Below are 27,428 nucleotides of genomic sequence, written 5' to 3'. Positions count from 1 at the left end.
TTTCTTTTCTTTTCTTTTACTGTTCAACACTGTTCCTCTTCTCTGACACAAACAATCAATTCACAGTGGACTGTAGCTATAACTTGCGTCATGTTCCATGAGCAAAAACATGCAAAACAATGTAGATCATTGAGTAAGCTCAGTTTGGGAGGGTGTTTTATGCCTTCAACATAAAGTTATGACAATGGGAAATGTTCAACATATCAAATACTTGAATTAAATATGTATGTGTATATCCAACAACCTTTAGATTCACTTCAGCACAGTTGAAGTTTGTGAATATATTTATCATTCTTCTGAAACTTCATGCTAAATTTTGAGGGACAAACTTTTTTTTACATTAATTGTTAGTTGATTATTTTGTGATGGATAAACAAAATGCTGATACCGAAGTGAGGTACTTTATCTCTTTCTTTCTTTTGGATGTGGTATAAGCCCTCGCATTACACACTGCAAGTTGCAAGCTTGCAACCACCTGTATTTCATTGCAGCCACTGTGGTTTATTCTCTTTACAAAATTAGTGCAATGCTACTGTGTTTAGCACCTAAATATTAGTGACTTGTGAAACATGGCATAATACTCAATAGATCTCAGTAGATTGTTCAGTTATCATAAATGTTAAAATGAACGGAATACATTATCCAACACAAGAGGCTATGTACTACATAAAATAAAATGTATTCAATCATGATTGTGTGTGGTATAGTAAAACTGTGATATTCATGCTTATTTTACGTCATGACATAAAAGTTTCATCCCTTTTGTATAACTAACAGAGGCAAGAAACCCAAAAGCTATTACCCAGCATCAGAAAAGAATTATATCTATCACACGCACATAACATTATCTGCTATTTTAGCAGTTCCTCTTGGCTTACCAAAATGGTGGTCAACAATACCATGACGTAGATGGTTTCTTTCATTATTACTCAACCCTCTCAAATGTTTGAGCCAGAGACATATAGGAACCAAGTGCTAAACCTGCCAGAAAGAGACCAGTAAACTGGTTAGGATACACACAGCAAAGGAGACAGAGAGAGATGTGGGCCTTTCACATTGTTTTGATTTTACTGTGTTTTAATACACAGGCAACTCGAGGTAGGTCTTTGAATGTTTTAATATACAAGATTTTCTTAAGTGTCAGCATGACACCCTTGTGAAACAACTAATATTTGTTTTTCTTTTTTTTTCTTTTTCTTTTTTTTTTGGGGGGGGGGGGGGAGGATATTGTCTTATATTTTTAAATATTCTATCGAGTATTTCAGATATTGAAAATGCGTAAGCACGGAGTAGAGATGAGCCATTTTACACTCTCACTGAAGTTAGGGATAATTAGTACTCATTAATAACAATTCTAAACCTACAATCAATATTTTCAGGTACATCTTGTGATGCTGCTATAAAAAACTGTACCACTGGGCCCAATCCTGCAAGGTGTGTTCAGTTTTATCAACAACAAAAGTGTATGTTAAAGAACGACCAAAATGACATGTTATGTTTTCCAAACCAATAACCAGCAGAGAACTAATGTGCATGTCACCTTCCTGTTCAGTCTGTTTTAGTATAATGTAAGTCAAATCACTGTCATTCTTGGTCACTTTAGTCTGATTTTCTGTTTAACTACAGCAGAATGTCACAGGAGCTATTGAAATAGTGATGAACTGTTTCAGTATCAACTCAAGCAAACACTAAATACTAATTCACCATTAAAATGCTGATTCATCATGGTTAAAAATGCAAAATACAGGCAGTGCTGTATGTACAATGGGGTGTGAGCGGGTAGACTGGAGACCAGAATTATGTTTGAAGAATACTGATTATACTAAACAATTCATAACAAGGCTACTTTCCAGAATATTGGCTGTATTTCTGTACTGCACAAGTTATTAATGTGTTGACTGGTTGGACTGTTATATTAATTATAGAAAAACACAAAATCTGTGTTGTTCATGCATACTGTTTGCCTCATCATAAGGCAACTTAAGTGGCAAACAAAATCAAGTTGCTTAAAAACGGTATTTTTGGGCAGTTGCCTAGAGGAACAGATGAGAACATGTGTTCGGGGCCGTCTGGTCAATGTTACCCCTAACTTTTACCGAACATCTGTACCGGACACCGAGGTAATGCCTTTCACACTGATTTCATTTTATCTCAGCTGCTTATCTCAAAACATATGACATGCTTATATTTTAAGTTTTACTGACAGCAAATGAAATCACTTCGTTATAGGACAGTAAAGGCACAGCACAACAGGCTGTGTGTAGGTTAAACTAAGTTAGAAGTCAAAATGTTTAGCGGAAGTGCTGATCCTAACCACACAATTGCACAAGACTTTTGTGTGTGAAGACATGCCCAATAGTGAGGCATGGAGTTATGAAATGAAGTGAAAGTCATTTAATATCTGCAATAAAAATATTTTTGAATCATTCAATTAAATAGTGTCACATTTTAATCATACAATTAATTTGCAGAATTTGTGTACATTTCCCTTAGAACGTTTCAGATTTCTGGCACTCTTTTTAAAAAATAGTACAAACTTGCTTGGTCATGAATAATGTGCTCTCTCAGGCACCTCTACATATATCCTTTGGAATTGAGATCAGACTTTCACCAGAGGCCATGAGGAGAAGTGTTAGTGGAAAGCGTCGCCTGAGGACTGATGTGTCTGTGTCTGTGTCTGTGTTGGTGCTAAACAGCAGCATTTTCAAGGTTTGTGGCACACAGGCTTTCAATCCTGACAAGCAACAGGAACTATTACTGGCTGGCAGTTGTGATTGTTGTCATGGAACAAAATGTTTACCTGTAGGACAGAGCACATCTCATCTATTCACTCATGACTTCTCTCTCCATTTGATCATGAAGGTGAACTCGGTTCAGACCTCTGTCCAGAGGAAGGTTTTAAGTGATTCTGTTATTGGATTGTGGGTCGGTACACAGGAAGTGCATGACCTCACAGAGCCAGTCCAGCTGAAGTTCAAAAACACCATTGATGTGAGAGACGAACCAACACATTATGTATCCATCTGAAATAGGTTATTAATTGATTTTCTTAAACTTTGTCTGTAGTAAGAAAGAAAGAAAGATTTCACCGTTTCTTTATTATGTTTCAGACTGGAGAAAGAACTTGTGTCTTCTGGCAAGGAGAGCAGGGGCGTAACACAGGTTTAAAACAACCATAAAACTGTTCTGTTTTCTTCTGCATTTTCACCTTCAGCTTTCTTCAACCTTTTCAGCTGTAAAAAGGATACAAATTAATGTCACATTACATACTGTATATTCAATATTACATTTTGTTTACTGTTCTCTGAAGCTAAAACTATTTTAAATGTCTTTCTTGTGTATTCTGCTGCACTAGTCACGTATTTAATTGCTTTCACTGAGATCAGCTCTGTTTCTACCCTCTGCAGATGTACTAAACTGTCACTACACTAATTACTAATTATTAGTTTATTAGTCATTAGTGTAATGTCGTTTTTTTTGTTTTGTTTTTTTACATTTCACTAACTTGGGAAATATTTGTGATATAACACTGGAAAGTTGTGTATGGCTTTATATGCGGGCTGTTTATCTGGAGGATTTCATCTTGCTGGTATTTCCCTCCCTTTTCTTTCATATCTTTTCAGGGAACTGGAGTGATCACGGTTGTAATACTACCGTAGAGAGAAATCATGTTGTTTGTAATTGCAGTCATCTAAGTTTTTTTGCAGTACTTGTTGTGAGTACCCACTTCAGATAATTACATCGAGTCCCAGAATTTGTCCTTATAACTGAACAAAAGTTAGTTTGTCTGTTTTGATATAACTGACCTGTGCAATTTTTCTTGATCCCCTCTCTGTCTAATGAAAGAACCCTGCACCAGAGGTAAAGCCTAAGGACATTCTGCGTCTCAGATACATTTCCTACACAGGTTCAGCATTGTCTGTGGCATTCACAGCCATCAGCATTCTGGTTTTTATGAGTCAGAGGTGAGAAAACCCACAAACATATGTACATTTCCCCAACGTCATCATTTCACCACACCACAATAATCATTCATTTCCTGTTCCGACGTTACTGGTATGCTCATTTTCCAAGGAAAATTTGAGTATTCCCTCTGCTCTATGATTTTTATGGCATTCATAAATTTCACAAAGCATTTCCCAATTCTTATGTGAACACAGTGATTGTTCATGGCCATGTCTGTCTATCTGTGTCTGTACAGGAAAATGAAGTCAGAGCAGTCTCTCCTCATTCACATGCAGCTGACAGGCTCCCTGATGTTCCTGCACCTATCATTCCTGTTTAGTGCTAGTTGGTATGGTGGGGACGGTGGTGTTTGCTTGTCTTTGGGGCTCATCCTGCACTGGTTCCTACTTGCCACCTTTACCTGGACTGCCATTGAAGGCTTCCATCTCTACCTCCTGCTGGTCCGTGTCTTCAACATTTACATCAAAAGATATCTTCTTAAACTGAGCCTAGTGGGATGGGGTGAGTTCAGAGAATCTTCTCAAGTTAAAGATGTGAAGATACTGCTGTGCCATTCTTTTAATGTTGTGCCTGTTTTAGAGGCACATATACATGCTTGACTGGTACACTGAGTGACTATTTTGTATCACCAGGAGATTAATTCATGCTAGTTGCCCAATGGACATGATTCATTTTCATCACAGTTTCTTCAGGATTTTCATCTTCTCTTGAAGTGTATTTCTTTTTTTTTTCATAATGGAAAAGCAGCAGCTATGCATTTATGTTTACGTATCCACAATCGCTCTACCAATCTCTCCTGAGAGCAGCTCACCAGTTTGAATATAATTTTAGGCTTTTTGGACAACAAATTAGTAAATTTCTCTTATTTTTCATTACAGTGCTTGCCTGTAAGAAAATTCACACACATATGCAATTTTCATCACCTTTGTGCTGACCAAAAGATCACAGTTGCAACTGTCATGATGATGCACAGTTACTGTTAGCCAAATGTAAGCTGTATCAATACCAATAATGATGTATTAAGATGTATGAATTCTAACTGACCGTGGTGCTTAGGTTCGATGCTATAAGTCCTTCCAGCCCCAAAATAAACAATTCAGCATTTTGCCTTCAGAATTTTGGATATTCACATTCTGCTCTGTTGAGAATACTTTCCTTCAAACAAGTTACAGCAATCCAGAAAAAAAACCTCAAAATGAATACAGTATCACAAACCTGCACGCAATGATGAAGTCTTGAGAGCGACTAACTGTTCAGTGATTTCACTTCAGGTGTTCCAACTGTGATAGTAACGGTATGTGGTGCCAGTGGAGTGTATGGCAGGTACCCGCCAGGGGCTAATTCCACAGGACTTTCCACAGAGCTGTAAGCCGTACTTCATTAACAATGACAAGTTATAAAGTCATACTAGGAAAAACCATAGTAATGTAAACACATTTCCTTACCCCACCTCTGGAAAGTAATCACCTTTTTTCATTTCTATGTCAGATGTTGGATTAAAACTCCATCAGTCGGTTACGCTGTGGTTGGTTATTTGGCTGTGGTTCTGCTCTGTAATACATCTATGCTGGGGGTGACTTTTGTGAAGATGAGGAAGCTGCGTATGCAGGACCCTCTACAGCAGGGCAGGAAAAAGAGAGTTTGGAAAGACTGGTTCACTGTACTAGGTCTTAGTTTTGTGCTGGGGCTGCCATGGGGGTTGTCGCTATTCACCTATGGCCCTCTGCCTCTCCCTGGACTTTACCTCTTTACTGTGTTCAACAGTTTGCAAGGTGAGTGTTCCTTACTCCACTGAGTGTTTCTCCAAGATTAAACAGCATTGTCATCTTTGCACTTTGTTGTCGTCTTAAAGTAAACAATAACGAATGAGTATATGGACAACAATTTTTAAAATGAAGCACCAAGTTTTAAAATATTCTCAGTTTTAGGAAAATCATAGCCTTGAGGTATGAATGAAAATATAGCCTGTGTGCTCTGAATGCACTGCAAGCCTGCAGTTGGATGCTCAGTGTGTCTCATTACTGAAGTTCTTCTAAATCTTTTATTGATCTCAGCTGTTGACACGTGACTTACCTTCCACCCCAATCTTCCAGGTGTCTTCGTGTTTCTGTGGATTCTGTCTATTATCTGCAAGAATCGTTCAGAGCAAAAATACTCCAGCAAAGATCCCTCCACTATGAAAGAGAATGTCAACTCCACATCACAGTTTTAGAAAATGTCACAACTTAGACATGTAAACTTTTCAAAAGCAACTGCATTATTATCAGTATTTTGTATATTCTGAATTCAATCAGTGTATTTATTTCAATATATTTTAGTTTCTATATTTTTAGTTTCTATATTTTTAACATTTCTTTGGTTAAGGTTAAGGTTAGGCTTAGGGTCAGGGATAAGTTAGTATTCTTTAGTTTCAGAATAATGGGAATCAGTGGGAAGTCCCCACTAGGATATGAGTACAAACTTGTGTGTGTGTGTGTGTGTGTGAGAGAGAGAGAGAGAGAGAGAGAGAGAGAGTGTGTGTGTAAGTGTCTGTCTTTCTGCCTGTCTCTCTGGCTGTGCGAGTTAGTGAGTGAGCGAGGGATTCCATTTACATAAGCTATAGCCTATACAAACATGTATCTTGGATAACTTTGTGTTTCACAACCATGAGCTTTGAAACATGCTTTGGACATAACTTTACATGGTATTAAATAAATAATCACATATTTATAACAACAAATCTGCTCATGTAAAGATTTCCACTCCTTAATGAAACCATGATGACATGTTCAGCATATATCTACTTGATTCAGAGGTTATGATCTGGTTTAGCTTGAGAGGATAGTGTGAACAAAGAGAGAGAGAGAGAGAGAGAGAGAGAGAGAGAGGACAATAAATCGTAAAATGCAAATGGTCCGTGTGCTTGGCAGCCAGCGTATTTTCGTTTTGAGAGAACCAAAATCTGGAGACGAGCTGATCCCAGACTAACATTTAGAAATAGGGAAACAAAAAACGGTAAACGATCCGTTTTCCGTTTTTGTTTCGATAATAAAAATGGAAAACTAAAAAACGACCCATAATCTGATTTTCTTTGATGTGCGTATGAATGTAAATCGGGAATTAAAATACATGTCCGGAAATGTTCTCTCTCAATTTTGCGTTTTTTCTTTTTTTGTGTCTCGGAAGTTGCTTTTCGAAATGTAGTGTTGCACGGAAAGACTCAGGGGGAGTGGCAGGGGGAGCGGAGGACTGTTTTAATATTCATAAAGGAAGCGCTACCTGATTGACCAATACAACGTTCCAGCTCTGACACGTCGCGTGAGTGCATAAAGACTCTACAACCATGACAACCCTAAACTGCTGCTATCACAGAATTTGCCGCCTTACTGTCCGTAAGTGTGTGACTGAGTGTGTGTCCGTGGGTCGCAAACATATATGAAATAACATACATATTATCATGTCTTAAGAAGTAAGTAACGAGCAAGAGTGAGCGTGTGATTCTTCGAGTATTATATAGTTAGTGGACGGTCGATATATGTAATCCTAAAAACGAGCAGTGAAATCTGCGTAGTGTTTTGGGGGCTCGCGAATTTTCGTTACTGACTTCTTAAGACATAATAATAATAGTAACAACCTGCCTACATCTGCCGTGAGCAGAGTAGCAAGATCGAGAGAGTTATTAAGAATTGTTTGTCAAGTACATAATAGTATGAGGACAAAACACTCCGGGGTCAGCGCTTTTATTCTAAAACCGTATGATTAAGGTTGATGATATACGATCAAATGCATGCGCAACTTCGTTGCATTACAACTTAATTTCAGCAATTTGGTAACATAGTAAACTGAACCGGAATTTACACAGGAAATTTAACAGAATTTAACAGAGAAAATTTAAGAAGACTGTTCTTTGAAGAAAACATGTCTAATCTAGCACAGTATTTGCTTTCTGGCTTCATGTCCATTTATAGGCTACCCTACGGAGGCGAACGATGCTTTTTAATTTACCAGGGCAGTACACGGACAGCAAATAGGCGATTGTGGATTTCGTGGACGTAACGCCCCGGTGCAGGTCATGTTTGCAAGCACAAACTTTCCATTCACAATGTCGCCACGAGGCGGTTACTTTGGTTATAGCAGTTCTCTCAAGACCCAGGTGTCCTAACGAGTCCTGTACCACTAAAAGAAAACTTAATCGTGATGAAATTCTTAACATTTTCCAGAACCGCCCACTACAGTCAGCTAGGAATATAAACATGGAGTGCAAGTGGGTCAAAAGAACATATCCATGAATTGTCTTCCTTGTTTTATTGAAATACAAAAATTGTGAATATTGGGAAAAAAAATCCGATGATCAATGCTATGAAAGTATAAAACATGCACAAAAACCTTTTTACACCATCAGTTGTACAGACAGTTTTGAATAATAAATACATAAATTAGCAAGGACAAATGTACAAAAAAAGTTTTTTTTATACAAAAGTTGTAACTGATAGAATCAGCTCAATCCCTATTATGGCACATTAACAGACTCAGAATGCATCAGGTGAATGTGTACATGAAATATTGCCCTGATCTTGATTTTTGAAACATTGGATTTTCCCAGAATCTGAATATTTTAGTGTGAAGGTTTGGCAAACGTTAACTTCCCTTTTATTTATGCCACTGATTCAATATTTACTTCACCATTATGCAGTAAGGCTACCACAACAGAAGGCATCGGCATTTTGTCACAAGAATCAGCATATAAACCTAAAAGCTCAACATGGTAATGACATCTTAATTATAATGGAATGACACAGGATTAACGAGTCCTCAAGGCATGTATGAGAATTATGATGACAACATATCACAAGTGTAATTTCTTTTGATGGCTTTTTATATGTAAAGGAATACGGCCAAATGAATGACAGCAGGTTCAACACTGTCGCTAAAATTTAAATATTTTGTCACAGTTATTGTATTAAAAGCAATGCCTTACTCTAAGAGGCCTGCTGGGAATATAAAAACAAAAGGAATCTCTGTATCTTATTGCACTGAGTGGCTGTGAGATTTCTGTGTAGAGAATCCAAAGCTAGTGATTACAATTAAAAAGCTTAGTACTCATGCCCTAAAAAAACAAAGGGTAAACACACAACAGTAATTAAATGATAAGGGTGTGAAAATGCTAGTGATTTAAAAACTACAAGTAAGGACAAACTCCAAACCTTCCTTTTTTCCCCTGTACATATACCAATTTAAACATCATTGGCTATATTAATAAGCTTCTGCATTTCAACTGCAAGATGAATAAATTAATTCTTGCATCCTTATAAAAAATTTAAGACAGTAAGTGTTCCCACAAATCTGCTTCAACATTTAAATAATGCAAAAGGACAAAGTACCAAGAAGCAGACACATCCACATCCACTTTGCTTGTTTTAGTTGCTGATTTAGTGGTTTGTAATACTGTATTTACCAATCTGGCAAAATTAAAACCACAGAATCAGAGGGTTCTATCAAGTGAAATTATAACATCAAATGTGAGGAACTGATCTATTTTTTTCCCTTTCTTTAATAGAAATAATAAAAACATTTCAAAATGTTTAAATACTCCGTAATAGCCATGGGTTAGTTTTGGTGAAGAGTAAAATGTAAATAACTGAAGTGTTGTAGGTTTTGAAAGCTTGGGGGTGCACAATGAGGTTGCCGAATGTACACTACAAAGGGATTTTAATGTAGTGGGCGGTCAGTCTGTTGTGACACAGTGCTGACTGCAACCTAAGACAATTGACTATCTGAGCTGCACCTGAAAGGGAGACCGCCCCAAGTTACTGTACAGTATGTATACTGTTGTCGAGTCTGAGAGACAATGTGGTCAGTGTTAAATCAATAAAAACACCATTTTCTCTTAAAGAATTATTTCAGAACTCTCATATTTCCTTGTTCTGCCTGTGTCTGTAAGAGTACTTCACATTCTGAATAATGAATCCAAATCCAACAACGCATTCAAGACATGCCATTCACCACAACACACTGTGATCAAGGGGGATGCAGGAGAAGAGGCACGTGCAATAAACAACTGATCATATGTCATAAGGTCATAACTGTTCTTCTAATGCAGTGATTGAGTTTGAGAGATGATGTGCAATAATATTTTAACATTTATGACAAACTTTCAAATTTCAAAGGGCTGAAAGTTAAAGCCAAATAAGAGGCTTTCGGTGCACTGGAATGGGAGAATATGACTATATTTACAAAAGCTGCTAAAGGCAATATAGGATATTCAACAGTGCAGAAACAGAACACAACAGAATATAAAACAAACACCTGCATTACAAAACTTAAAAAAAAAAAACAAACAAAAAAAAAAAACCCACCTGTATTACAAAAACCCACAAGGCTGTTTTGTACTCAGTCTTGATCTATAAATATCTCCTAATGCCCATTCATATTTTTTCACTTTTCTGTTTTATAAAAGAAAGATATGAAAATGAATTATACAAAAGTCATAAAAAATACAAAAATAAAAACAATTTAACAGCCAAACTCATATACAGTAACTCAGGGAATGATTTTGGAGTCTGCCACTGGAGACAAAGCTTGGGGCACCAGAGAAACACTTTAGGTGGTGGGCAGTAAGTAGTTCTCATGTTTGTTTTAGGTCCTGTGTAAGTTGAGAAGAGTGTGTTTTGGAGATCTGAGTGCCTGATTTAGGGGTCAGTGTTGGCCTCTCTTTGGTGCTGCAGCAGGGCTTGAAAAGACGAGGGTCGATAATCACCTCACCAAAACGGCCTTTGTAAACAATCCCACAGCACACCTTCTGTCTGCAATCAACAACAACGACAAGGGCACAAATTTAATCCCTCTAAAAACAAACAAACAAACAAACATTTGATCCAAGAAAGAAAATGAAAAGCACACCTCTTCCAGTAGGATAAATCAAGAAAAGAAAAGCCAGGGGGAGTGGGACGCCTCTGCTTAGTTTCAATGTCTGAGCCCTCGTCAGATTGATTACTGTGACTTGGAGATTGGGAGGGAGACATACTGGATGTAGTGCTGTGTGCATCTGAGTCTGTGGAGCCAAAGAAATCCATCCACATATTTGTAAGTAACAAATACCCCAAATTAAACTACAATAAAGACCAAATACATGAAAAAGGAACAAGACTTCAAAGGGTGGTGGAAAGTTATCTGTAACTCACTTTGTCGTTTGAATTTGTGAAGCCTTTTCAGTTTGCTTTTTTTCTTTCCATCACAGCTTTTTATTTTCTTGGGCTTGGTCAACTTAAGGCCAGGCCCTGCTCTTGCATCCACAACCTAAATTAGATCAATTCTCACCATCAGACACATTCAGTAGCAACTCTGTGCTAAATCATACCACTACAGCTTAGTCAAAGGAAACATTCCATAAACAATGACATGCACACAGCATTGTGAAAGGTCACTTACATGGCTCCAGTTCTTTTTTGATCCCAGTGGAAGTTTTTTCCATCTTTTCACCAACAGGACACATGCATTGCAGATGTCTCCAACTCGATCTTCTAATAAACTGTCAAATGCAATATAGTATTGTGATAAAAGATCTTTAAAGAATGAATGACACCCAAGAAAACAAAGCCTTTGCAGAAGTGAACGATCGTGTTTTTTTGTTTTGTTTTTGTTAAAGAAAAGATAAATCCTATGACCAAAACCGCCTGAGTGGGTTATATATACCCCCCCCCCCTCAAAAAAAAAAATACTCACCCAAAACAGAGTCTGAAGTTTTCCTCGTATCTACTACTGTCAGTGAACCGTGAACTGGAGGATTTTGTTTTGCAAATGCAACACCCCTCATTACTGCGGTATATCTTCGACTTATGAAATCCAAACATTTCTTTGTTAAATCTGCAAACAAAATGGAAGTAATTAATATCACAACAGAACAATAAGGCTTGCTGATACTTGCATCGTATTATGCGTGACCGGCACAAGGGGCGTTCACATCACTCAGGTCGACGCACTATCAAGTTGTTAGTAAACAGTTCAAAGTGCTATTTAAATCCTTGCTAGTATATTTTTTTCTAAAAATCCATGAGCGCACATCACTAAGACGAAACCAAATAATTTAGCACAACGGGAACCTAACCTGCGAAACAGTGACCTACTTTTGTTTTCAAAAGATTCTGGATGCACCTTGAAACAGATACAGGGTCCTCACTATGTGCTATGTACTTCTAAGTAGAAGAGAGATACAGAAGTGTTTTGGTGCACTAGCAACATTGCAAAATACGACTTCACAAAAGCATGAATGTCAAGGCATACGCTGGAGAGACTGTGAAAACAGGAAATATTAAAAGTACGATAAGAAGTTCAAGCATAAACATGAAATGGTTTCGGTGTGTTAACAGGTATACTTTCTCTCTTGAAAGAAAGACATTTTTGACGTCAAATAAGCGCGCGCATCAATGAAACTGTCTCCAGTGAATTGTTTAACATATACTCGTGGCTTTCTACTAATCTTAACGTTACACAAATCAGAACCGTCAAAGCAAACAGATAATATCGCAAGGCAAGTTCATCAAACGTATTCAAACATCTGATGCATTTAAACGGCACCCGTGAGCGACACATGTTGAAAAAGAATCGCTTATATTGAGAGGGGAACCGAGACAAAAACGGAGGTAGTGCTCCGTTTAAACAAACATTCAAACCGAAGCGCCTTCTCAGTCGCTTTTTGAGTTACTTCGCATTCTATTTTCCATAGTATCGAATCCAACGCAATTTAAGCGTTTACTATTACTCGGTTATCTGTTATCATTCAAAGTTTCGTCCACGGAGAGCGCCAAAGCGCTTTTTGAAAGTAACTTATTGTTATGGGATAGCGAGCCTGTTAGCCTGCCACATGCCACGCTCCATATCAACGCACCAAGTCCCATTGTTGAGTAGACAAACCCACTTGAACCTGTACTGCAAGATGCTGTTCTATGTATAGCATATTTTAAACATTTACCAAGGACTGCAATTCATCAAAAATGTTCTCTCTGCAAAATAAAAGGTTGCAATATGATAAAAACAATGGTCTTACCGACAAAACTTTGAATTCTGATCCGCTCTGTTTCAATACTGCGCATGTCCTACTACGACTGCGTACAGCTGAATATTAGAATATCATTAGCATAAACTACAGGAAAGCGTAGAGAGGCCATATATGGAGTGCAGCGTCTGCGTTTCAAAAGAATTTCCACCAATCGAGGAGGGCTCAGGTTGCCATTTAAGAATGTTGTATTTTGGGAACAGTAGTCATATTGCCTGCATTTCCGTGTTACACTGCGTAGTACACAGCGCGCAAAAGGACTCATTTCCCAGAAGAGTTAGAACGTATAATGCTGTTTGTTGCGTTCCTTAGTTTTTGACACGGCGCGAAACGAATATTTACACATACGTTTTCTATGGGTAAACTGTGAAACCACAAGGTCGTTATTCTATAAATACGCCCAACATGTTCCCGCCGTATCTATTTTTACAGCCTGCAAAGACTTATTACTCATACGAATAAATTCTGACCTAAAAATTCTTAACATGATGGTAAGGCACGCGGCTCGTAGCGAATATGAAAGACATTTACACCGGGATTGAATTGTATTACCACTTTTAATATATTTTATACACTGTACACAGGTCCTCACTAATTAACACTACAGTACACATTTCTGTCTATAAATGTATCAAGAAAAATGTTCATGCCAACCATAAGTAGACAGATGGGGTACCAGGTCAATCCTAATAATATTGGCACAGAAATGACAACCTTTTATGTGCTTCTGTCAGTAATGTCGAAATATGCTACACTAAAGAACAGTTGTCACTGTTCTTGATGTTATCTCAGAATTTCCTAAAAGTCCACAGCGGGATTGCCCATGAGGGTAAATATTGCATAGCACAAACAGTTGGGATGGGCTGGGGAATAACATGAATAAAACAGAATGTGTTGCCTCTTTGATGCTCCGCCTAAAAGAATGCTATTGGCCAGTATTAAGACCTGAGGAATGAACGAATGAGGAGTGAAGCGTTCCTCAGTGGAGGGATACACTGGTTAGCAGTAATTTTGGGCCTCCATCTTAGAAATGACAGGATCAATAGTTTCAAAAGTGAATGAAGTGTGACTATTTTATGAAAAGTGGACACCTGAATTATTATGTTTGTTAGGTTTTCCATCCTCTCAGTCAAAAACATTTGTGCATGTCTGCGTTTTCAGTGATATAATATTATTTCTTCGAGGAGGGGACAATATTCTCAAGTTTGTGTGACATTAATGACTTGCATACCACTCTTCAGGGAAATACGTATTATCCCCTGCTATTGTTGTATAAATAAATTACAGTTCTTTTTCTCGATCTGAAATTAAAATATGAATGTCATTATTTATACTTATAAAGCATACTTCTACATTGTTTGCTTTAAACTCTGTATTATGACTGTATGAATTCGATAGACCACAGAGCAAGCAACTTGACAGACATATCAAAATAATACTGTTCTTCTCTGAAAATATATTAACAGCTTTTCTTCCTTATTCTCCTTTTAAATATAGCCATTATCAGTAGTTCACAATAACAATGAAAATATTGAACTTTCAATAAAACAGTATAGCACAGGTGTTTGTTTTTTCACGTCTCGTGAAAATAATGAATCATAATAGAAAACATATTTTAAATGTCAAACAGGAACATTGTTGAGGATAAAAATAATGACATTTTTGAAAAGGCTCATTGCACTTAATATATGGCAAACATGACGGTAGCTTTAATATAAGCCAGGTAATGTCCTTTGTTCAAGTCTCTCCTTGTAAATAAAAAAAAAAAAAAAAATCATAAACCAAAAAAGAGAGAGAGAAAGAAAAGTTGTTTTCCTTTACTGGTCCCCGCTAATCTGTCTGTCTATGTTAGGTCCTTCTGGTGCAGAGGAGGGTTTAGATTCCAATGCCTTTGACAAGTGAGGCCTCGAGAGTAATGTTAAATTCCTGCAAAGTCTGTAGTACTCTGATCAGAGAGTTCACCAATGAACGGTCCTTTAGCAGTGCTGTGTCCTCATACATTTGTGCTGTGATTGGACAGTCGGCCAAGAGAGCTATCCAGTGGTGGAGCAGGTGATCTCTTCAATGAGTACAGAAGAGAAAATTATTAGACGCTATTCATGTGAAGAATTTTCTTGGTACTTAAAACAAAGCAGGTTTCAAAGTGGAACAATGCACCCAAACAGATATATTGAGGTAGGGTTAAGAAGCTTTCTGAAATTAACACACACACATAAAATAACTTATAAATGATGCACAGAATTTGGTATCATTTTAACAATATTATCTCAATGAAAACATTAAGCTACTAAGACAGAATGTACCTAACATTTGGAATTGCTTCAGAAAATGAACAAACCTGGCTCCCAGGCACACAAGCATTTGGAACTTTCCATCTTTGCCGATGTTTCTGGGTGTACTGCTGATAGCGCGCATGAAGCGGCAAAAATGGCGAACCCGTGTTTGCCAATTCTCATCTTGAGTCACCTGGCTCTGTTCGGCACTTTCAAAGTAAACTTGCGCTTTTTCTGTAAGGAAGGGTCATACAATCAGGTGCTGAACTCGATTTATTGACAGAAATATCTGAGTATTCAGGGTTTATTTCACATATGTCCTTACCTAAATAATCCCAAATGAAGACATTCTTAAAGAGGCGGGGAGACTTGAAACCATGTTGAAATACCTGCTCTAAAGCCCATACCAGGCCATATTCTCCACACAAAAGCAGGGTTAAACTGCCCCTCTAAAAAAGGAGAGAAAGTGTCAGAAACACTACAGTTTTAGAAGACAACGCTTCTTTCAGCTGCAGCATCCTTTAGGGTAGAACATATGCTGAAACAGAGCACTGGAATGTGACATCAAGAAAAAAAAAGAGCATAAGATTTTACCTCTTTCTCTGGCTTATGGAAATGTTTCACAATCCCATTGATAGCCTCTCCAACCCCCTCTTGGATTTGACCTGTGTTCAACTCTGAATGAGGACACAAATTCAAATGAATTTAGGATATACTCATTGAGACATTCAAGTACCATAAAATTTAAAATATCATCTAAATGGACATTAATTTAAACCGTTTTGTGAAATATAAGTCACCTAAAATATTATTTCATTCAGTACTTAAATTGTTTGATTTATTCCCTCTGCAGTTTGTTTTTTGTATGTGTGAGGGGAAGGCGGTGACTGGAGTAAACTGAATTTCGACACTTTTTAGAGGTGTTACTGTGCTTGAGCATAAAAATGCATCAAGTAACTGTTCATTCTTACTTGGTTTGCTGTTTGGTGAGATGGTGACAAAACGGCGCATCATTCCAGGGGACTGCTGCATAGGAGGAGTCCGGCACAAACGGTCCTCGTTCTCTGTGTTAGGAGTCATTAGTTCTCCCACCAATATCCTCTCCAAACTGCCATCATCCACGCCCTTTCCGAGCCAGCGGCCACATGGGAACCTTTAAGAAACAAAAACAAAAAACATGTTATAGACTACATGAAAACCCTTGAACACTTTATAAGATGAGTATGTGGTCTTGATTCACTGCACTCACTTGTAAGTGTGCCCTGTGATCTCATTACGGACCATCACACACTCCACTAGCCACTTGGCATACAGTCCTGAGTTATCATGGCCCATCTGCACTGTGGTCAGCTTGCCAAGGTTCTGACACTACACAGGAAAAAGAAATTGAATGTTGATTTCAAGTCGATTAAGCATTTAATCAACATTATGATGAAATGTAACAGTCTTCTTCCTCTGCTCTGGGTCTCTTTGTAAATGGTTAGAGAAGTTTTTGACCCATTTTCAGCCTTTTGCTTTCAGTGTAAAAGAAGACTGAGAATAAACTGAAATCAGACTTTTGATGTAATTTGGACTGCCAAAGGACAGACTTAACATTCATAACAGACTATTTAAATGATGTTCAGCTTTTCACAATGTTAAGAAAAGTAATTAAATAAAATACTACTTAACTAGTCTATGAGTGCAAAACTCTGAAACGTGTCAGCTCACCTCAAACGTAATCTCCAGAGTATTCTTAGGCACCTGGAGAACTCCAGTCTCTGCAAGCTCCCCAGAGACACACACCCATGGATTTGCTGTGAACATGGAGCCTCCCAGTTTCTTACTGGGAATGACCACCACGTGGTATGGGATCACTGTGGTCCATGACAGGAGAGGGCAGTCAGGAAAAAATACGCATTTTGACTCATTTGGATTTTTCCTATGGCTCTTATGTCCAACAGAAATGGCAGAAATATCACAAAGTGAAGGTCTACTACAGCTCTATGGAAGTGCACCAGTCTGTCCAGTGGACAGAATTTAATAATATTTGACATTTTAAGTTCCAAAACACACTGAAGGTTGGTACTCTGCATAGATCAAGTCTATGGGTGCAAATATGAGACTGGCGCATAAAAACAACTGCATACTTTCCCTATAAACCCATGCAGGCATGTCTATACAACACAAGATGCTTTTTGTCTGAGCTGATATCTGCATGTATTTAATTATATACTTCACTCACTAATGGTAGTGAAGACATTGGTAAAACAGAAGTAGTCAACAGCGTTGAAGGAGAGCAGGTGGTAGAGGAACTGTTCCTTCTCATCATCACAGCGCAGAAAGGCATAACGCTTGTAAAGTTTCCTGAGAAAAATGGGAGAAAATAAGGATCAGACAGAGAACTGTTAAAGGATGTGTGGTTTAACTGAGGCTTGCCAAAAAAATAACACATCTCAAACTAGACCAAGTCCGCCAAGAAGTGCTACAGACGTAAGCAAAACAGAAGTGTGTATGTCTCGAGTTGAAAGACTAAATGCGCTCTGAAAAGGTATGACTGCCAGGTAGGAGGACGGCTTCACAAAAGCATATGGGTTTGTCCTATCTGCTGCTAGATTCTCATTAATAATAAAAACAATGTTAATTTTTAATGGCAAACTGTTCACTTAAAATGATTTTTCAAATATGCTCATATATTATTGATAACGTGTCATCTTAACTTATTTTCACCGGTACTGCAGAGTAAAAAAATTGAACCTCAGAAAAAATGTAACATTGAGGAATGCATAGTCACTTTTCTGAGTTCATGACTAAATCACAGAATACCTAAACAGTCAATTAAATATCTAAGCCAGTAAAGCACCTCTGAAGATGCATCTCGGTAAATCTTTTGTTACAGTAATAACTGGAACATACAGACAATGTTATTTAGAGAGAAATGAAGAGATGAAAAATTCTCACTTGGTCAATTCCTGGTCAGACAGCAGCTGTTTAAGATGTCTGGACAGCAGCTTCTTCTCCATAGAGAGACGGACCCAGGCTCTGGCCTTGCCCACATCTGTCTTGATCTCACTGATGTTCTGGATGTGCCTAAAAGATACGACAGCGCATACAATTCAAATTACCTGCAGCAAAAGTAACAAAAATTATTAACACAGACGACCTCCTTCTCTTTCTGCCAACTCTTGTCTTATCCTGTTGCACCACAGTACTTAATTAGCCTTACCACTTGTGTGACTTCACAAGCTTCATGAATACCCAACAAATACTGGTGTCTATGAGTCATGGAGGCCTTAAATACATTATAATTGTAACACATTAAGACTTCTCAGTCCAAACTATGAATCTAAGATCATTAAGTGGGGAATCGCTGCAGCGCGAAGACTAAATGGTGAGCGCATATTTAGTGGGGAAGAAAAACAATCAGGTTACTAAATAGGCATTAGGAAAGATCCACTAAACACAGGATGAAAGCTTTTTCCGAGTCAGTGTTGACCTGCATTCCTGCAGTGAGATGTCAACACAGAAGAGAAAAGAAGGACAGGAAAAATAGCTTTACCCAGACCCTCTGGAGCATTAGCCAGCCTGCTGTCATTGCTTGCAGCCATGATCATGGCTGTCTTGTCCAGACAAATTTCCTTCCACTCCAGCTCTGTCACGAATGCTTTCTACCCCTCTTTAAGAGCTTCCCCTCCCCCGTCTGCTCTCACAAATTAACCCCATTCTCTACTGTTCCGTTATTCCTCTGTGACACAGGCAACACTCGCAAACACACACCAGTAAAACAAACATATCTCCATGTTACAATAAACTGTAACATTTTGATAAAGATATTGTAACTGCAAATAAACATTTATATATACATATATACCTATTGCCCAGAGCGGTCTAGAGACTTGTAAGAACATACAGAGATGAAGCATAGCCACGAATGGGCACAGACTATTCATACATTCTTAAAGCATGAGGACAAGGACTGGGTCAGGACAGTTCCCCACAGTCCTGGTTTTGCCACACTCTGCCTGTCTCACCACAAGGCTCTGCATGGGGTCTGTTAATTAGAGTGGAAGTAAAACGCTGCCACACAAGGCAGCTTCACGCAACACGAGGAGTGTTACCTTACACAGACATATCATCCACCCACCACATAAATATGTCTGCTTCACATACGAACCCAAATTTACCTCCAAAACCACAATATCTTCTCTTTGGATATTATTCAGTTATTTGGATATAAAAACAATTGCCCTAATCATTTAGCACATATAAAAGACCAGAACATTATCAGAAATTACATAACCAGAATATTACCATAAAATGTTGTTGTGATTGGCACTGCATCACTGTCAGTACAAAATACACCCTGGCAGTATATTAACGATATACTACGCATGAATGAACCTGTTACCTAAAAATATTCAAAATTTAAATTGTTATACTGCATGAGGTATTTTTTCAGTAACATGCCACAAGATGGCAGCAATCAGCGCAAGTTGCACAATTGCAAAAACCGTCGTTAAGTAACTTTTACATGATCTGCGGTGAGAGTCAGCAGACAGCTCTCGGTGACAGAGGCCTGGCTGTGTACGTTTACGAAACTGACCTCATGTCCTGAATCAGTGAGATCCTGAGTGGCGGCATTGCACAGCCAGCATCAGACTTGCGTCTCTCTGTGTCATGGATGAAGCCTGAGAAAAGCAGAGGAGATGATTAGCTCTTTCTAATGTCAGTGCCACTCATATCCATACTCAAGGCAGACTATAGTGATCCAGTAAACACGATGAAAGTGAAACATAGCACTAACAGTGGGTTATATAGTGCTACTGGTTACAGTCTTACCAGGAGGACCCAGGCCTCCAGGAGTGGCATCTCTCTTTTCTTTGCTGTCTTGATAATGCAACAGGTGTGACCACAAGGCAGATTTACCCTGACAAGACAAAGAGGTGGAGATAAGTGTCCTTTCTTTCTCTCAAGGAAAGGACAAATGTTGAAGTGCACTTTACTATACTAAAGTAGTATCGTACTTTATGATACTATAGTAGTATTGTACTTTGCTATATTGTAGTAGTATACTGCAGTATGCTCTAACTCTAAGTGTCCTGTCTAAATCTCAGGCCCAGGCAGTGGGGATATGGATGGAGTACCTGTTTGACCTGCAGACCATGGCTCCAGATCCTCTCCAGCAGGTCACAGAGGCTGGCGATGAGGGTGTTCTCCTCCACACCTGTAATACTGACCTCACCATGACCCAGCTCCACTGCCTCTCTGCCCATCTTCTCCACCAGCATGCGCTTAGTCTGCAACACAAATACCAGTACAGCATCAGCAACAGCATCTGTGATCACTTAAGTATTACACATAAACAAAACTATACACGAATAAAAGCCATACAATTCGAATCCAATGAACACAACATGAGCTGCAATAATCACAGACAAAACTACAGAAAAAACCCAAACAGTCACATTAACACAAAGGCATCTATGTGATTCTAAACCTCCAAAAATGACATACAGAGAGCAGGCTGACATGATTAAATCTAACAAAACCATAAATCAAACAACACAATACAACAGGGAGCCCAAAGTATAAGCCTTCATGAAGCATCTGTGTGGTACACATCTCCTGGGTATCAGGCACATACCTTATTTCTGCACTCTTTCAACAGGCCCTCCACAAACTTCCAGTTGGTCTGTGCTATGACAGAGGGGGACAAGTTGGAGAGCTTGGGCTGGCGGATGGTGGTGCCCAAGTTCCTGGCCTCCTGAATGTATTTCTGAAATCACAAAGTGAATAAATTAGAAGCAGTCTGAGAGAAAATGTGTAAAAAAAAAAACACTGAGAGAAGTTTCATTCTTAACAGTTGGAGGAGGAGTAATCACAACCACTAGGACACAACACACCACAGACACCCAGCATATTCTGGTCTCTTATTAGATGCACACTGTACTGACAGTAGACCTCGTGTCTAGACCTGGAGCAGTTTGTTTTATTAGAAAGGTCTAGCCAGTTCTCTACTCCTGTGCTTGTTTTGAGAAACTGCCAAGTATGACTCACGAATGATGACAGGTTCTCGTTAGGGCAGGCTATGACCCATGAGCTAATTGAAACTGATTTTTCATCTCTGTTAGACTATGATGGCTCTAATTCTGCTGTTTTATCTAAAGTGAATCATCTGAGGGGTTATAATCCATAACACTTATCCAGTTTACACAAACTATAACTGTCAAACTTCAATTTTGTGAACCGTACTGGTCAGTAAATATGACAATATTTCCTTTCATTTCACTGTGACTGTAAAAGCTGACTGAAGCTATGATCTGCATTGCTGAGTGGGCTGCATAGAGCATGGGACAAAGCAAGAGGAGAGGGGAGAGGGAACACACTGGAGGTCAGGGCCATATGGTATGAGCTTCATGGCCACTAGCGGCCAAAACTCAACCAGGACATACCACATCCACCGACACAGACTTCAGACAGGGCCTGAAGGACTGCGAGTACCAGTAGTAGTCAAGAGCCAGCAGGAGCTGCAGCTCCGGAAACAGACACTCCACATGCTGAGAGTGTGTGTGTGTGAGTGTGTGTGTGAAGACAGAGGCCATCAGTGTGTGAAGAAAAAAAAAAAAAAGCAAGAGAGCACAGATTGAATGTGAAAGAGAGAAGGAGACAGAAAAGAGGTACAAGGAGGAGAGGGAGTGGACAAATGAGACAAACAAATTTAATCATGCCATAAAGAAAACATGGAGAACAAAGAAACAGAAGTACATAACAAAGCCTATTAGAAGGTAAAAATGAAAAGACAATACATGAAAACACAAAGCAAGTTAAAAGACAGGAACACTATCTGGATTTAGAGTTAGAATAAACATACAAAGCTGGTAGAGTTACCGTGGTTACTGTATGGACGCTTACCTCTCTCTGGTCATTGTCCAAATACAGGTGCTCAGCGTGTTGTTTTTGTCTGTCCTTTCTTCTCCACTGTGCAGGGGCGCTCCTTTTCGCCCATCTAACAAACCACACCACAGCCCAATAAGACCCCTCTTTATCGCAACCTGACATATACATCACATTTTACAGTGGTGATATGATGGATACCGCCAGACGAGTAACCTCTCCACAGACACAGTCATTGTGCCATACCAAAATGGCACTCTTATACTCATATACTATAATTATATTCATTAGTCAAACTTTTACGGTCATTTCCCCGAAGAAGACTGGGCTTTGATCTGCCTGTCTTCTCTTTGCCAGCTTTACTTACTTGTTGCTGGCCGGCCCGGTGGAGAGCACGTCGGACTGCAGGCGTGGGAAGAACCCCGGCTCGTAACGGCCCTGGCCAATTTTCATGTCCAGTAGGTGTGGGTGTAGAGCTGTGTGGTCAATCTTCGCCATTCTCATTTCGATGGCTTTCTCTGAGGACGCACGACACAGAGACAAAGGCATCACAGACCGACGTTCGCATTAATAACGCGAATAACAGTCCTATGTCAGTGGCAGCCCACACTCTAAAGAGAGTATATGAGTCACAAGACTGGAGAGTGAAAACTGTTGAAAGGACCACAGCTTGGCCGTCCATCTCCACCCCCACACCATGCTGTGAGTAATGATTACACAACCCAGCACAGCCAACCCCGCACTCGCACTGATCACAGCACAGCGCCTAGGATGTCATTCCTAGTCCACGTGTGACCTCAAGATTGAAAATGTCCTTCAGATTTATCATTAGTTAGTGAGTGAAATGCAAGCAATGCATTCTGGACTCCATCAGTGATTGTCTGAGCCTATCTGTATTCAGATCATTCTCTCAAAAGGAAAAATACAGATTGATCATCATACAACAATGATACGATTTTAGCATTTTTATATAGAGAACAGAAATATAAGAAGGAAAATCTGAATCATTCTCCTAATAGCACTTGGCTTTATAGTCCCTGCGGTTCAGGCTTGGATTAAATTAGGTGTTTGAATGTGTTCATTTCTTTTTGGAAATGAATGCACAATATCTTTTTATATCTTATGAGTACTCACGTACAATATTGCTTAACACACTAATTAAACTATAAAAAATCTTCCATGGAAATGGAGGAGGACATCTCATTGAACTTTAATTATTAAAAGATCAATCAAATGTTCTCCTGCTCCAGTTAAATATTAATCCCAATGGAGCCCATTACCCATTGAGAGCATTTCTCTATCCACCCACCACCCAAAAGCATTAGCAAAGTGGGAGGAGGAGGAGGAGGAGTCTGCATTACTAAGGTGGGCCTTGTAGTTCTCCAGACCAATGGGGTGAGGAGCAGTGGCAACCAGATCAACTTTCTGGTACTGCTTTTTAAGGAGTGTGTCTGCAAACAGAGATATGCCAAAGAATCAGAGGAACATCATCATCTTATGTTGTCTCCCACAGCATACACAGCGTTTCAAGGAGAAGAAATGATCTTTTGTATTTGTCCTCTTTTTATATTTTTTATTTACCGGCTTCGTCGATGTTAGTGCACTTCTGGTACATGGATGTGCGTAACGTCGGGGTCCTGACGTTGAGCATGCGGATCTTGTCCACACGAGCGTCAAACACTCTGAGTGTGTGCTCTTTGTCCTCATCGTCATGGCACAGGATTTTACTGTCGATGAAGGAGGCAAACATCTGTGTCTCCAGAAAACGAGAGAGGAAGGGCAGATAGGGCTCTGGCTGGTCTGAGAGAAAGGAGGCCTGGGGGAGGAGGTGGGGTGGAGTGAAGTGGGGTGGGGGAGGGATAAAATTAGTTAATGAAATAAATTGTGTGCCACAGTCGGAGATTCACTAATCAGAAAATCATCACAGCAGTTTGTCGATACCGAGTGTTCACGCGCTCTCACCTTGTCAAAGTTCTGCATCTGGTCACGGTTGCTGAACCAGGACTCTTTGTCTTGACTGGGCTGAATGACAAAGACCTCATAGTCGGCAAACATCTGGGTGAAGCGGTTCGCAAACACTTCACGAACCTGAATGTTCAGCTGATGCATTTTCAGCTCCTCCTCGTCACAATGCATCTTTACATCTTTATTGCTACTTGCATCGTCCTTCACATCCAACTGAGAGAAAGAGAGAGAGAGAGAGAGAATGCAGAAGAAAAAAAGGAGAAAAATCAAAAAGAAACTTTGTTTTATTTTGTTGCAGTCTAACCCTTCAATCTTTAAACATAATCTTAGAATCCTTCAGTATGCAGCCCTCTGATGCTTTGCTTCCATCTTCCATGCCATTTAGTCATCTGGGAGAGGCCAGAGTCACTAAAGAGGGCCTGGCTGGTGGTGAGTGATATTAGCGAAAAGGTCACAAAGTGAGTGGGGGAATGATTTTAAAAGTAACACAGCAGTCCAGGGATGGATTTGTCTTGGTTATCTTATCTTAGTGCCTCCACATTGCCTCAGGGTGTTAAGAGCCTGAGAAAGGAAGTCTAAGAAGTTTGTTTTGATTTATAATGGAAACGGGCACATTCCTCAGAGATGGTGTAATCACACTGAACTAGCAGGACTTGAAAAGAGAGCAGTGACAAAAAAGCAGGACAAGCCCAAACGCGACAGGCACGCTGTTGGTGTGTGGCATGAGAAAGCCGTCACATGTTAACTGTGCTACGTGTCAGGCTGGGAGGAGTCATGACCTGTAAATGGAGCTTAACACTGTATCATTTAGGAGATGACTTTTCTAACCAGTGTACTATATTCACAGCACTGGGTCAATTCGTTTGCTGATTAATTTCCACTGTGGGTGGCATTTCTCTGTTACGAACAGTTCAGTGCGCTTTAGCTATTAATTAATTGCAATGCAAACTGTAGAAAAATTGCACTGCACTTCATAACTTATTGTCTGTTCATTAAGGACAGACCACTTGATGTGTATTTGATCTGCTTACGATGGCTCTGCATTTGTAAGCTGTTGTAGAGTCAGTGCTAGGGTAAAGTGTGCACATTGTTCTGTAATTGATCTCTAAACTCACCTTCTCCAGACTCACCCCGGTCCTCTTGACCAGGGCCTGTAAGCGGGCGATGGTCTGATTCTCCTTCAGCAGGTAGGAGTTAAGGGGAGAGCCGGCCAGGTTGCCGTTGCGTTTGTCTGAGGCCACGTCAACAGAGCGGAAGCCCTTGAGTTTAGCCTGACCATCGCTACAGTGCAGGCTCCCCTCAGGAGACACGCCGAATGCCATCAGTACCTCCGAGATCTCTTGGATAAACTCCAGTTTATTAGGGAACTGAGGCAGGTCTTCAGGGAGCTCGATGAAATGGTTGTCAATGTCAACAAAGCACAAGTTGGCCTAAAAATACAAAATACAGAGCTCATTATATTTTCCTGATCTTAGAAATAACAGAATGCAATGCTTGAGAGGTTAAGCTGATGTCACAACAGTGTGTAATTCTAATTCTATCCAGTAGGTGGCATGCATAACCATTCAATCCTTTGCTTCTCTCTGGCACAGTAGCAGAGAGCATGAATGAGATGTATGCTTTAGAGAGAAAGTCACATGTATTGCTATTCAATCAACCATCATGACAACTATTTAGATACTGTGAATTCTATAAATGTTACTAAATATACTGAAAAGATCTTTATAGAAACAATGGCTGGTAGATAAAGCAATGCAATGTGAATGTCGTAACCTTTCAAGTCACGCTAATAAGATCCATGGGAAAAAAAAAAGAAAGTTCACATAAACCAGACAACGTTCTGCTGAAGTTAAAGGCACATTTTCATGAATGAGGCAATATGAAGATTGAATAAGTCCACCATTCACAAATTCATTGCCTTCAGGTATAATAGCATCTCTAGCTGGCTCAGTTCCAAATGTGTAAGAGCAGAATTGGCAGGCACAGGCCTCCCTTCCTCTGCTCTCTATGAGAAAGAGGCCATGCTGACCAGGGACTTTCACTATGACTTGGTTTGAATATGCTTCCCCTTCCCCTTGTCTATTTAAATCACAAACAATAATTCTGGTAATCCTACTGCCCTTTCAGATATACCCTCAATGACATCATAAAGAAAACCCATCAGCAACTGAGCTGATTAAAGTTGACACCCGCCCACCCTTTAAAAATGTAACGTGACACAGGATTGCTACTACCTACATGTGGAAATTTGCTGTTTGGATTATCGTGAATGTGCTCAGTGCAGATGATATCTCAACAACGATGCAAGGAACTATGACTTTCTCTTTGCATTAGAGTTTTTTATTGAATTACTATTATCATTAGATTAGACAGGAGATCATAAAGACGAGGAGGACAGGAGAGTCCACAGATAAATGAGTTATACTAAGCACAGAGTACAGAGAACTCTTAGATGAACATGTGATTGAGCTGGGAAGAGACTGGTCATAAAGCTTCTTTGTATGGGGCTCTAAAACTGCTCAGGAGAAAAAGAATCATAAGCATGATGAACATATTAATAAGTGCACTCTAGGCTTGGATTTTACAAAATAAATTGAAAGGAAACTTTAAGTCTGCATATCTTCTCTTTCTACTGTAGCAACAATGTAATTTTGGGATAACGACGTTATCCCAAAACCATGCTATGCACTCTTACACCCCTACTCATAAGTGCTACTGTCACGATAACGCAGACGCACTCCCAAAATACCAGCAGATTCCTGTGCTCTGTGTTTCACTGAATGTGACCGTGAGTTTCCCTTGATTTATTCCATCGAATATATATGCAGTGGAAATGGTTTAGTCAAGTAAGATGTCAGCATTGTGGTTAACATTTTCACTGTTATTCATCAACGGTAAGAACTGTACCACTGACAATTCATAGTGTGGCATTAGTCGGGATTATGTCTGGAATACAGAGAGACAGTGTACATGTGCGTGTGTGTTAAGAGCGTGTTTGTGTGTTTGTGTGTGTGTACACGTGTGGGCGTGAGTTAGTTGTCTACCTCCTGAGGCAGCTCCAGTTTGGTGCGGTCATCCTGTCCGTTGGAGTGCAGACCCATCAGGTAGGGCACAGGGGCATCCAGGAAATGTAGCAGTGAGGCGGGTAAGATGGGCACGTATACGTGTTGCCATTGGAAGGGGAACATTAAGGCCGTTATGCTCTCTGCCACAGTCATCAGCCTCTGGTAATCTGGCAAACACATAACACAGCACTCTCATTAGACCAAGTAAACATCATGGGACATCACTTGGAAACACTTGAAAGCAGACGGAAATTT

The 27,428-nt window shown here is 39.5% G+C and overlaps 3 protein-coding genes across 3 annotated transcripts in view; 1 reads left to right on the top strand and 2 right to left on the bottom strand.

The window, feature by feature from the left end:
- The first annotated feature begins 2,619 nt into the window (after positions 1–2,619).
- On the top strand, positions 2,620–6,178 carry LOC115804645 (adhesion G protein-coupled receptor G3-like). The gene is made up of 9 exons (XM_030765155.1): positions 2,620–2,709; positions 2,863–2,991; positions 3,111–3,162; positions 3,624–3,715; positions 3,847–3,965; positions 4,202–4,467; positions 5,238–5,331; positions 5,455–5,738; positions 6,060–6,178. Exons 1-9 carry the CDS (start codon positions 2,620–2,622, stop codon positions 6,176–6,178), a joined length of 1,245 nt encoding a protein of 414 aa, XP_030621015.1.
- Positions 6,179–10,570: 4,392 nt separating this feature from the next.
- On the bottom strand, positions 10,571–11,795 carry sinhcafl (SIN3-HDAC complex associated factor, like). Its single transcript, XM_030766493.1, has 5 exons — positions 11,668–11,795; positions 11,374–11,473; positions 11,127–11,241; positions 10,846–10,996; positions 10,571–10,748 (listed from the first exon to the last, which is right to left on the bottom strand). Exons 1-5 carry the CDS (start codon positions 11,793–11,795, stop codon positions 10,571–10,573), a joined length of 672 nt encoding a protein of 223 aa, XP_030622353.1.
- Positions 11,796–14,872: 3,077 nt separating this feature from the next.
- dennd5a (DENN/MADD domain containing 5A) overlaps positions 14,873–27,428 on the bottom strand; it is a 30,549-nt gene continuing 17,993 nt past the window's right edge. Inside the window, exons 5-23 of the mRNA XM_030766209.1 lie at positions 27,153–27,340; positions 25,224–25,538; positions 24,106–24,321; positions 23,725–23,959; positions 22,511–22,661; positions 22,162–22,255; positions 20,894–21,025; positions 20,394–20,546; positions 20,089–20,176; positions 19,853–19,937; positions 18,211–18,339; positions 17,495–17,616; positions 16,981–17,126; positions 16,520–16,638; positions 16,242–16,423; positions 15,865–15,947; positions 15,596–15,719; positions 15,336–15,504; positions 14,873–15,056 (exon numbers count right to left, since the gene is read on the bottom strand). Of these exons, the coding sequence (XP_030622069.1) occupies positions 14,873–15,056; positions 15,336–15,504; positions 15,596–15,719; positions 15,865–15,947; positions 16,242–16,423; positions 16,520–16,638; positions 16,981–17,126; positions 17,495–17,616; positions 18,211–18,339; positions 19,853–19,937; positions 20,089–20,176; positions 20,394–20,546; positions 20,894–21,025; positions 22,162–22,255; positions 22,511–22,661; positions 23,725–23,959; positions 24,106–24,321; positions 25,224–25,538; positions 27,153–27,340 (2,915 nt within the window). The remainder of the gene's footprint in view (positions 15,057–15,335; positions 15,505–15,595; positions 15,720–15,864; positions 15,948–16,241; positions 16,424–16,519; positions 16,639–16,980; positions 17,127–17,494; positions 17,617–18,210; positions 18,340–19,852; positions 19,938–20,088; positions 20,177–20,393; positions 20,547–20,893; positions 21,026–22,161; positions 22,256–22,510; positions 22,662–23,724; positions 23,960–24,105; positions 24,322–25,223; positions 25,539–27,152; positions 27,341–27,428) is intronic.

This window comes from Chanos chanos, chromosome 2 (assembly GCF_902362185.1).
Source record: "Chanos chanos chromosome 2, fChaCha1.1, whole genome shotgun sequence".
NCBI lineage: Eukaryota > Metazoa > Chordata > Actinopteri > Gonorynchiformes > Chanidae > Chanos > Chanos chanos.
This window is presented reverse-complemented; position numbering and strand designations above follow the sequence as displayed.

Bases quoted from the DNA above. Each gene is read 5' to 3' on its own strand.
- LOC115804645 (XM_030765155.1), top strand. From the start codon at position 2,620: ATGAGGAGAAGTGTTAGTGGAAAGCGTCGCCTGAGGACTGATGTGTCT. The intron at 3,163-3,623 runs GTTTAAAACAAC...ATATCTTTTCAG, and splicing joins AGAGCAGGGGCGTAACACAG to GGAACTGGAGTGATCACGGT. The intron at 4,468-5,237 runs GTGAGTTCAGAG...ATTTCACTTCAG, and splicing joins ACTGAGCCTAGTGGGATGGG to GTGTTCCAACTGTGATAGTA.
- sinhcafl (XM_030766493.1), bottom strand. From the start codon at position 11,795: ATGTTTGGATTTCATAAGTCGAAGATATACCGCAGTAATGAGGGGTGT. The intron at 11,474-11,667 runs GTGAGTATTTTT...TGCATTTGACAG, and splicing joins AACTTCAGACTCTGTTTTGG to TTTATTAGAAGATCGAGTTG. The intron at 10,997-11,126 runs GTGAGTTACAGA...TTGGCTCCACAG, and splicing joins TCACAAATTCAAACGACAAA to ACTCAGATGCACACAGCACT.